General features: G+C 42.6%; 1 protein-coding gene across 1 annotated transcript in view; it reads right to left on the minus strand.

Moving 5' to 3' along the window:
- Window positions 1–12,043, minus strand: part of gldc (glycine dehydrogenase (decarboxylating)) — a 206,309-nt gene that overhangs the window by 54,886 nt on the left and 139,380 nt on the right. Inside the window, exons 11-14 of the mRNA XM_059974643.1 lie at window positions 2,930–3,010; window positions 1,905–2,002; window positions 624–708; window positions 490–531 (exon numbers count right to left, since the gene is read on the minus strand). Coding sequence (XP_059830626.1) covers window positions 490–531; window positions 624–708; window positions 1,905–2,002; window positions 2,930–3,010 — 306 coding nt within the window. The remainder of the gene's footprint in view (window positions 1–489; window positions 532–623; window positions 709–1,904; window positions 2,003–2,929; window positions 3,011–12,043) is intronic.

Below are 12,043 nucleotides of genomic sequence, written 5' to 3' on the forward strand. Positions count from 1 at the left end.
TACTTCAATCTCAAACTTAAAATCTAAAAAGCTCAAGGTCATTTATTTGCAAAATTCCAATGATTGTTCCAGGAGAAGTCAATGCTAACCGTGTTGATGTCCTTTCTCAGCTCTTCATGTAAGTTTTACAGGTCATTAAGCATCTGGGCATCCAAGTACAAGGTAGAAGGTCTCAATTTGTAAGTGTAACATGAATGTGAAACAGGGTGGCTACCACTACATTGACCTGAACAGCAGTTAAGACCATAAGACATAGGAGCACAATTGGGCCATCTGGCCCATTGAGTCTGCTCTGCCATTCAATCATGGCGGATCTTTTTTTTTATCATCAACTCTAGCTCCCAGCCTTTTCCCCGTAACCTTTGATGCCAGGTCCAGTCAAAAACCCATCAATCTCTACCTTAAATAGACTCAACAAAGTTAAGATTGTATTCCACTTCAGGCAATACATAAAATACTGGTGTTGAAGTGAAGTATAAGCAAACTTACAGTAAGCTCTGAGGAACTGTTCAGCTTCATAGTGCAAGACCCCTAGTTCAGAGAGATCAAACATGAATGATTACAAAATATAAAATCTGGTTAAAACATATAGAAATGTGAAAAAATATAAAACTATCACCCACCAGAGGAATCATGCTGTGAACTAGTGAAATATCTTTATTTTCCAACTTTTTCATGTAGCGGACAATGTTTGTTTCTGAGTGGTAACTGAAATACACAGGCCAACAAATTAATCATCTGAAAGAGCCAATTACATACAGATAATAAAATTGACTGAACAGACTTAGGAACATATGTTTAAGATTGGATAATAAATTCAGTTTCAGTAGAACATAGCACGAAAAGCAAGCATAAAGGGACATGGGTATATTTATCTTAAAGCCAGATCCTCAAGATAGTTTGCGGATAAATTTCCAGAATGGTGAGAGTAAATGTAGTCAAACAAATTAATTGTTTAATTAGCAGAACCACATAACGATTCTTTATTTCAAAGCCATGATGGCATTATTCAAACAAACTTTATAAATTCAATGGGATCTCATATATACATTTGAAACTCAATTTTATGATTTGGGAGGTAAAAATCAAGGAATAAAGAAAAAGGAGTTAAATGATTAACTTTTTCTCTATTCATCAGGTTTACTCAGGCTTTTAAAATATTCATATTTCCCACTTAGTATAAATAGTGGTGCAGTTTAAATATTATTTTTTTAATATCAATTGATTATTAGTGTGAATTCCAAATTGGTGTACATAAAGCACTTCAGATAGGAGGTGCAAACCCTGTTTCAACAGAGTGGTGTCTGCAAGTGGCGCAGGAACACCGGAACAATAACAAAGACTTTCTACTATGTGCTGGTAAATGGGATTAGTGCAGACAGGCATTTCATGGTCAGTATCAATAGTAGGCTGAAGGGCCTGTCTCAGTGCTGTACGACTCTAACAAGTGTTTCATTAGCAATTCAACCCAATCCATCCAGGTGAAGCTTACGGACCAAATGGAAAAGGATTTCCATGGAGGCAGACGCTTTAATCTCCACAGAATGATGTGAAGGTCAGTCCGATGAGTGAGTGAGATGTTATCACACCCTGCTGACCACCTCTCCTGTGTGTTACCACATCACACCGTACATCCAGAGTGAAGATTTGGCAAGCACGAACTTTAGAAAAGATGTGGGACTTCGCCACATCAATGATATGCTAAGGGGCAATGAAGTATGTGAAGGAAGAATTTAGAAAGAAAAACTGAAATCATTCGTTTTCTATGCTCTACTGCACTTTCAACGGCACAATAGCTTTACATCAATGCCTTCATTTGAACACATACAGAATAATTATACTTCAATACCTTCAACTGATTACATACAGAAAGGCTTGGGGTACAATCTCATCTTCTTACTGACCTGTTGAAGACTGGATGCATAAGGAACTTGCTCGTTCTTTTAAACTGTGTGGCTGAGATACCTTTTGTCTCATCGCCCATTGACTCTGCGATCAACTCCTTTAAAATGAATAAGTTTACACATTAAACTCTTGAAAAATGCACTGAACCATTCAATCAAAAACACAATAGACTGCAGTCAATACACTTTGACTCCAGTTCACAGTTTGATCGGAAGCAGAGTCCATGACAAATAATGAACATTCCACACTATGAATCAAATAATCCATCTCATTCTACAAGCCACCCTACTCAGAGCCACAAAGTTACTACCACAGCAGAAACATATTAATAGCAATCCCTTTTAACACTTTCCCTTACGAGTCATGTCACACAGGCAGACAATAATTAAATGTTTAATCTGAACACTGGTATTCCAGTATCATCTGATTCATGTGTAAACCAAATCTATCTGTCCAGATGTCAGGGAAAAGGATTTAAGCCAGTTTTAAAACCTTAAGTACTGCCTCTAAAGAGCTGCAGTACTTGCTTTTCAGAAAGTCATGGGCTCGAACCCCTCTATGGAAACAGAAAACAGAACACACGGCGCTGTGTGGTGAATGTTGTAATGACAATGGTATCATCCTTTGAATGGGACCCCATCTCAGTAGTTAAGGCCAACTTAAAATATTCCACGCTTCCAATGAATGTTAGTAACCTTGCCAACAGCACCAAATCTGATTAATTGGTCATCTACCAGTTGCAGTGAGCTTGGGTTTCCTAAAGGAATGACCACATTTCAAAAAAAGCAATGCAGCGCCCACGAACCATTTTGGAATGATACATGAAAATGCACATAAGATACAAGTTCTTTTTCTCACCATGTAATTAAAATTCTCCTCTTAGCTCCTACACCATGAAAAGGGATTAACAAGTTGAAACTTGCATTGTTATGTCTCTGAAGAAAACACGATCAAGTGCTGCAAATACAATTCGCAATACAATTATAACTGAAGCATCCTAAATAGTGTATCAAGGAGTACTTACAGCTGAAGATTCACACCCAAAGACCCAAAGAAGATCATCCAAGTCTCTCTCAGTCACCGTTTCATCCAGGGATACTCCCAACTGTCAAGTCAAATTAAAAGTTTCATTTTTATCATTTAAACTGCACCTCGTGTGATTCACTGGAGTATTCCAAACCTAGGAAGGAATAAACCACTTACTCCTGTCCCACTATCTAATAAGGTGATGGCTGATTTGATTCGAACACCAACTTCAATTAAAATCTAGCATTTCAATTCAAGTCAAGTCACTTTTTATTGTCATTTCGACCATAAATGCTGGTACAGTACACAATAAAAACAAGACAATGTTTTTCAGGACCATGGTGCTACATGAGACAGTATATAACTACACTGAACTATGTAAAAACAACACAGAAAAAACTACACTAGACTACAGACCTACCCAGGACAGCATAAAGTGCACAAAATAGTGCAGGCATTACAATAAATAATAAACAAGACAATAGGCACAGTAGAGGGCAGTAAGTTGGTGTCAGTCCAGGCCAGGTGTGGGCAAACTTTTTGATTTGTGGGCCACAAAGGGTTCTAAAATTTGACAGGGGGGCCGGACCAGGAGCAGATGGACGGAGTGTTTTGGTAATACATCTCATAAGAGAAAATAAAATATCATGGGATAAGTAGAAAACATTTGCTTTAATTTCAATTGAAAATGAACAAATGCATTACAACAAAATATCTGTCTTTGAAGTCCCATGGTATTTAGCTATTTATTGAAATGACTTTTAAAACACTGAAAATTAAATGAATAAAATATAGCTTTTTTTAATAGTAACAGTTATTATTTTAAAGCACTGAAAATTCTGTTATCCTTCAAGATATTATCATCATCACTCTCCTCCTGTCTTTATTTCAAAAACGGTAGGAGATGCAGGTCTACTTGTCCTGCTCCTTCTTATTAAATTGTCCCCTGTGCCAAAACTCAACAATGACCAGCATAAGGACAGAACAGTGACAGCGCGCCAGTATGCAGAGCGCGTTATTTGATCTGGAGCGCATTTTTTATTTTGAGAACGTACGTGCACCTGCGCACTACTCATGTCCATCACTTAACAGAAATGACATGTAACATGTAAGGTTTATTGAGAAAAATATTTTCAAATGCATTTTTTACATAACACAACGAAGAAACTTATTTTAAATTTCAGTGGGTACAGTGTTGTTGGTCTCCCTTTTTAGCCAGCGCATCAAACTCTGGATTTAGTTTTGTTGTGGCGATTCTCAGGATGGATCTGATGTGTTGGTCAGTTAACTTGGATCTGTGGCTGGCTTTGTTGATGTTCATGACGCTGAACGCCTGTTCACACAAATAGGTCGAGCCGAACAAAGAGTAAAGCGCAAATGTGGAGTAATACGCTGCACCTCAACAAAGGTCAATGCGTAGCGTTGTGCTACATGCAGCGCTAAAATTACGACACGGAGTCGGTAATTGCAGTCGAAGAAAAAAAAACTTTATTTGAAATCCCCAGCCTCACTTTTAAGCCTCCCTCAACCTGCCAACCGTGGCGCAGAGGCTCCAAAGCTCTGTGCTCGCAAATCCCCGCAGGCTATCTCCCTTAGCCGGAACGCTGGCTAATTGTGAGCCGGTACGGATGTGCCAGGAAATGGGTCGCCACAAATGTATATAGAGTGCGTCATCTATTGGGAAAACGCCAGAATTGCGGGGAAAAAAACGTTAACAAGGTTTATTAATATAATTTCATCAAGTTCTGCGGGCCGGATTAAAAAGCTTAACGGGCCGCATATGGCCCGCGGGCCGTAGTTTGCCCATGCCTGGTCCAGGCTCTGGGTATTGAAGAGTCTGATGGCTTGGAGGAAGAAACTCTTACGTAGTCTGGTCGTGGAAGCCCGAATGCTTCAGTGCCTTTTCCCAAATGGCAGAAGGGAGAAGAGATTGTATGAGGGGAGTGTGGGGTCCTTCATAATGCTGTTTGCTTTGTGGATGCAGCGTGTAGTGTAAATGTCTGTAATGGCGAGGAGAGAGACCCTGATGATCTTCTCAGCTGAGCTCACTATCCACTGCAGGGTCTTGCGATCCGAGATGGTGCAATTTCCAAACCAGGCAGTGATGCAGTTGCTCAGGATGCTCTCAATACAACCTCTGTAGAATGTGGTGAGGATGGGGGGGTGGGGGATGGACTTTCCTCAGCCTTCGCAGAAAGTAGAGACGCTGCTGGGCTTTCTTTGCTATGGAGCTGGTGTTGAGGGACCAGGTGAGATTCTTTACCAGGTGAACTCCAAGAAATTTGGTGCTCTTAACGATCTCTACCGAGGAGCTGTTGATGTTCAGCGCAAGTCAACAACCACCTCTTTTGTTCACATTCAGAGACAGGTTGTTGGCTCTGCACCAGTCCATTAGCCACTGCACCTCCTCACTGTATGCTGACTCATCGTTCTTGCTGATGAGACCCACCACAGTCATGTCATCGGTGAACTTAATGATGTGGTTCAAGCTGTGTGTTGCAGCACCTTCGTGGGTCAGCAGAGTGAACAGCAGTGGACTGAGCACACAGCCCTGGGTCAACACAGTGAACAGCAGTGGACTGAGCACACAGCCCTGGGGGACCCCGTGCTCAGTGCGATGGTGTTGGAGATGCTGCCTCCGATCCAGACTGACTGAGGTCCCCCAGTCAGGAAGTCTAGGATCCAGTTGCAGAGGGAGGTGTTCAGGCCCAGTAGGCTCAGCTTTCCAATCAGTTTCTGAGGGATGATTGTATGTGTCTTTTTTGTCCAAGCGGGTTAGGGACAGGAGGAGGGTGATGGCAATGGCATCGTCTGTTAAACGGCTGGGACAGTACACGAACTGCAGGGGGTCCAGTGAGGGGGACAGTAGGGTCTCGATGTGCCTCATGACGAGCCTCTCGAAACACTTCATGATGATGGATGTGAGTGCAACGGGACGGTAGTCATTTAGGCAGAACACTGAAGACTTCTTCGGCACGGGGAGGATGGTGGCGGCCTTGAAGCACCTTGGAACAGTGGCGCTGCTCAGGGAGATGTTGAAGATGTCAGTGAGAACATCTGCTAGCTGGTCTGCACATCCTCTGAGCACTCTACCAGGGATGTTGTCTGGTCCAGCAGCCTTCCGTGGGTTGACCCTGCACAGGGTTCTTCTCACGTCGGCCATGGTGAGACACAGCACCTGGTCATTTGGAGGAGGGGTGGACTTCCTTGCTGCCACGTCATTTTCCACCTCAAAACGAGTGTAGAAGTTGTTCATCGCATCTGGGAGGGAGGCATCCCCCACACAGTTAGGTGATGTTGTCCTGTAGTTGGCCATGTCCTGAATGCCCTTCCACATGCACTGTGTGTCGCCACTGTCCTGGAAGTGGCCGTGGATTCGCTGGGCGTGTGCACACTTTGCCCAGGACAGTTTAGCCCTTGTTGTTGTTAAGGCTGTCTTTGTCACCTGGTCTGAAGGTGGAGTCACAGGTCCTCATCTGAGTCCCAACTTACTCTTTGCTTATCAAGAATCTATCTACTGTACATTTACCTTAAGACTATTCCAATACTCTGCTTCCATAAGTCTGAAGAAAAACTTTCTGGCATTAACATGAAACTCCATCATTTTAAACAGTGATAGCTAGCTCTAGACTCTCCCACAAGAGGAAACATCTTACTTGTTAAAACAGATTATTAGAGAATTCAGTCAATTCCTTCTCACTGTTCCAAACTTCAGCCAATTGAAATTGGAATGGGTCACATGTACTGAGGTACAATGAAAAGCTCATCTTGTATACTGTTCATAAAGATTACTTCATTAAACAGTGCATTGAGGGAAAACAGTAACAGAATGTAGAATTAAGTGCAACTGACATAGAATGTGCAGTGCAAGACCATAACGAGGTAGATTGTGAGGTCAGGAGAACACCTTATACTAGGGATCTATTCAACAGTACTGTACCAGCAGGGTGGAAGCTGTCCTTGAGAACATTGGGCTACCTGCTTTCAGGCTTTTGTATCTTCTGCTCACTGGAAGAGGGGAGAGAGAGAAAACATCCAGGATGGGTAACAGCACTAATTCTGCTGGCTGCTTTACTGAGACAGCTAGAAGTGTGAAAGAGTCCATGATGTACTACTTGTGTTCACAACTCAGTAGCTGCACGACGCACCGAGATAGGATGCGCTCTATAAACTCAAGAGATTCTGCAGTTACTGGAAATACAGTGCAACACACACAAAATACTGGAGGAATTCACCAAGTTAGGAAGCATCTATGGAAAGGAATAAAAAGTCGATGTTTTGGGCCAAGACCCTTCATCAGAACTGGAAAGGAAGGGGGAAGAAGCCAGAATGAGAAGGTGGGGGAGGGGTGGGATAAGAGTACAAGCTAGAAGGTGATAGATGAAGCTATGTGAAGGGCAGGTAGGCGGGTAGGGGAGGGGTTGAAGTGAGAAGCTGGGAGGTGAAGGACTGAAGAAGAAGGAATCTGATAGGAGAGGGGAGTAGGCCATGGGAGAAAGGGAAGGAAGGGAAACGCCAGAAGGAGGTGGTAGGCAGGTAAGAAGAGAAGAAGTGAGGGGGAAGCCAGACGGGTAATGGCAAGGGGAGAGGGGAAAGATTACCCAAAGTTAGAGAAATCAAAGCTCATGCCATCAGGTTGCTGAATACAAGTTGCTGCTCCTCCAATACTGGAGAAGGCCATGATGGACTGACACGTCAGAACTGGGATTGGATTTTAAATGGTTGGCACTGTGAGATCCTGCTTATTATGAACGGAGCAAGTGTGCTTGACAATCCAGTCTCCCTATTTAAATTGGGTCTCACTGACGTAGAGGAGGCTGCACTAGAGCACTGTATACAGTAATGACCCCAACAGACTCACAGGTGAATCACTGCCTTGCCTGGAAGGACAATTTGGGGACGTGAATGATGATGAGGGAAGAGGTAAATGGGCAGGTATAGTGTTTCTTCCGTTTGCAGGGTAAGAGCCAGGAGGGAGATCAGTGGAGAGGAACGAGTGGACAAGAGAATCTTAGAGGGAGTCAACCCTGCGGTAAGTGGAAATGCTTTCTATGATGCACGAATAGGATTTGGTAAGGGTTTAGAATGACATGCCAAGTTTTTTAGCCTGAAGAAGCCATCAGGAGGAAGATACAGAAGCCTCAAGACCCACACCACCAGGTTCAGGAATAGTTATTACCCCTCAACCATCAGGTTCTGAAAAAAAAGGGGATAACTTCATTCATCTTCACTCACCCCATCACTGAAATGCTCCACAATCTACGGACCCACTTTCAAGCACTCTTCATCTCATGTTCTTCATACTTATTGCTTATTTATTATTATTATTTCTTTGTTTTTGTACTTGCATAGATTGTTGTCCTTTGGACATTGATTGTTTGCCCATCCTGTTGGGGGTGGTCTTTCCTTGATTCTATTGTGGTTCTGGTATTTACTGCGAATGAATCTCAGGGTTGCATATGGTGCCATATATGTACTTTGATAATAAACTTACTTCAAACTTTGATGTAGAGGTGAGGGTTAGTTTTTTTGGTCATGGCGTCTACATGTGTGGACCACAATCGGCTACTGGTGAATATTAACTTTCAGAGACTTGGGAGCTCTCAACCCTCTCAAGCTCAGCGTTACAACCTCAGTAATGTGCATTACCCAACCCCCACACCCGTTTGCAAACATTGAGGGATACTGTTGACTAAACTCTCAATATCTCCTCCCTGTTCTCTGGCTGATCATACTGCTATGGTGGTATGATCAGCAAACACTGGATGGAGTTCCAGCAGACTTTGACCACGCAGTAATGAGAGTATAGAAAATAAAGTGGGGGCTGATGATGCAATCCTGTGGGCCCCAGTGTTGAGAATAATTGCTGCCGATCTTTACTGATTGTCGTTTGGTGGTCAGAGAGTCGAGGATCCAGCTACAGAGGGAGCTGTTGACCTCTAGTTCTTGGAATTTGATGATGAGTTTGCTTGGAATTAATGAACAATAGCTAACATAGGTTCTTTACTGCCCAGACACTCCAGAGATGAATGTAGGACCAGAGAGATGTTCTCTGTAGATCAGTCTTGGCAGTGCATTGAGATTCTCTGGGTGTCTGGAGTTAATACAGTGGCATGCAAAAGTTTGGGCACCCCTGGTCAAAATTTCTGTTACTGTAAATAGTTAAGTGAGTAGAAGACGAACTGATCTCCAAAAGGCATAAAGTTAAAGATGAAACATTCTTTTCAACATTTTAAGCAAGATTAATGTATTATTTTTGTTTTGTACAATTTTAGAGTGGAAAAAAGGAGCACTGTGCAAAAGGTTGGGCACCCCAAGAGATTTGAGCTCTCAGACAACTTTTACCAAGGTCTCAGACCTTAATTAGCTTGTTAGGGCTATGGCTTGTTCACAGTCATTGTTAGGAAAGGCCAGGTGATGCAAATTTCAAAGCTTTATAAATACCCTGACTCCTCAAACCTTATCCCAAAAATCAGCAGCCATTGGCTCCTCTAAGCAGCTGCCTAGCACTCTGAAAATTTAAATAAATGATGCCCACAAAGCAGGAGAAGGCTATAAGAAGATAGCAAAGCGTTTTCAGGTAATGGTTTCCTCAGTTTATAAAGTAATTAAGAAATGGCAGTTAATAGGAACGGTGTAGGTCAAGTTGAGGTCTGGATGACCAAGAAAACTTTCTGAGAGAACTGCTCGTAGGATTGCAAGAAGGGCAAATCAAAACCCCCATTTGACTGCAAAAGACCTTCAGGAAGATTTAGCAGACTCTGGAGTGGTGGTGCACTGTTCTACTGTGCAGCGACACCTGCACAAATATGACCTTCATGGAAGAGTCATCAGAAGAAAACTTTTCCTGTGTCCTCACCACAAAATTCAGCCTCAGAAGTTTGCAAAGGAACATTTAAACATGCCTGATGCATTTTGGAAAAAGTTCTGTGAACTGATGAAGTTAAAATAGAATTTTTTGGCCACAATGAGCAAAGGTATGTTTGGAGAAAAAAGGGTGCAGAATTTCATGAAAAGAATACCTCTCCAACTGTTAAGCACAGGGGTGGATCGATCATGCTTTGGGCTTGTGTTGCAGCCAGTGGCACGGGGAACATTTCACTGGTAGAGGGAAGAATGAATTCAATTAAATACCAGCAGGCTCAAAGGGCCGAATGGTCTACTTCTGCACCTATTGTCTGTTGTCAAATTCTGGAAGCAAACATCACACCATCTGTAAAAAAGGTGAAGATGAAAACAGGATGGCTTCTACAACAGGATAATGATCCTAAACACACCTCAAAATCCACAATGGACTACCTCAAGAGGCGCAAGCTGATGGTTTTGCCATGGCCCTCACAGTCCCCCAACCTAAACATCATTGAAAATCTGTGGATAGACCTCAAAAGAGCAGTGCGTGCAAGACACCCCAAGAATCTCACAGAACTAGAATCCTTTTGCAAGGAAGAATGGGTGAAAATCCCTCAAACAAGAATTGGAGGACTCTTAGCTGGCTATAGAAAGTGTTTACAAGCTGTGATACTTGCCAAAGGGGGTGTTAGTAAGTACTGACCATGCAGGGTGCCCAAAATTTTAGCTCAGGCCCTTTTCCTTTTTTGAAACTGTAGAAGATGGAAATAAAAAAAGTAATCTTACTTAAAATATTGAGGAAACGTGTCATCTTTAACTTTATGCCTTTGGAAATCAGGTCATCTTTTACTCGCTTAGCTATTCACAGTAACAGAAATTTCGATGGGGGGGGGGTGTGTGTGTGTGTGTGTGTGTGTAAAACTGAAGAGCAATTCATTACATATTTGAGCGCTAAGCAGGAAGGTATGCAGTGTTTTTAATATTTCAGTAATATTTGAAACGTGTCATCTTTAACTTTGTGCCTTTTGGAAATCAGGTCATCTTTTACCCACTTAGCTATTCACAGTAACAGAAATTCTGACCGGGGTGACCAAACTTTTGCATGTATATTCCATGACCAGCAATTCCAAAGCATTTAACGATGGTCAATATCAGACCCACTGAGCATTAAGGAACATTAACTGTTTTACCTAGGTACTGGTTTGATAGTGGTCTTCCACCATTCTATCAGCTTGATAGTAGAAGACCACCATTATATCAGTACCAGTAGGTACACTGGGTAGACAGCCAATAACTTTTTCCCAGGGCAGAATGGCTATTACAAGTGGGCCTAATTTTAGAGTGACTGGTGGAGGAAATGACAGACGTAAGCATTTTTTCGATACAGCCAGGAGTGGTGGTGGGGGCAAATACATTAAGAGCATTTAAGAAACACTAATAGACAAATGTATGATAGAAAAATGTTGGACAATGTAGGGGAATAATGACTGGGACTGAAGGGTCTTGCCCCTAAATGTCAACTGTCCGTTTTCTTCCAGGCTGAGACAATGTAAAACAAAATGTACAATTGTTTGGAAAGAACAAGGTAATGTGTTCAGATGGAGACACAAGAGACTGCGGGTGCTGAAATATGAAGCAAAACACAAACTGCTGTAGAAATTCAGCAGGTCAGGCAGTGTCCGTGGATGGAAATGCAGAGTCACGTTTTTGGTTGAGACCTTTCATCTGGATGAAAGATGAGAGGGTAGATAGTCAGTATAAAGTGGGGAGGAGGAGTGGGGCAAGACCCACCAAGTGATAGGTAGACACACAAAATGCTGGAGGAACTCAGCAGGCCAGGCAGCAATTATGGAAAAGAGTATACTTGATGTTTCAGGCCAAGACCCTTCAATCAGGACTGGAGAAAAAAAGATGAGGAGTAGATTTAATAGATGGGGGGGGGGAGTAGAAACACAAGGTGACAGCTGAAACCGGGAAGTGGGGGGTGAAGCATATGTAGCTATGGTAGGGGTTTGGGTAAGCACATGGTCAAAGTCGGAGGACCATAGGGATCACCAAGGGGGAACAGGGAGAGAGGGTTTCACTGAACTCCTGAAGGGAAGACTGAAATCTACTCATCTTTTTTTCTCCAGTCCTGATGAATGGTTTTGGCCCGAAATGTCTTTTCCACAGATGCTGCCTGGCTTGCTGAGTTCCTCCAGCATTTTGTGTGTGTTGCTTTGATTTCCAGCATCTGCAGATTTTCTCTTGTAAGTGATAGGCA

The sequence above is a fragment of the Hypanus sabinus genome, chromosome 7 (assembly GCF_030144855.1).
Source record: "Hypanus sabinus isolate sHypSab1 chromosome 7, sHypSab1.hap1, whole genome shotgun sequence".
Lineage (NCBI taxonomy): Eukaryota > Metazoa > Chordata > Chondrichthyes > Myliobatiformes > Dasyatidae > Hypanus > Hypanus sabinus.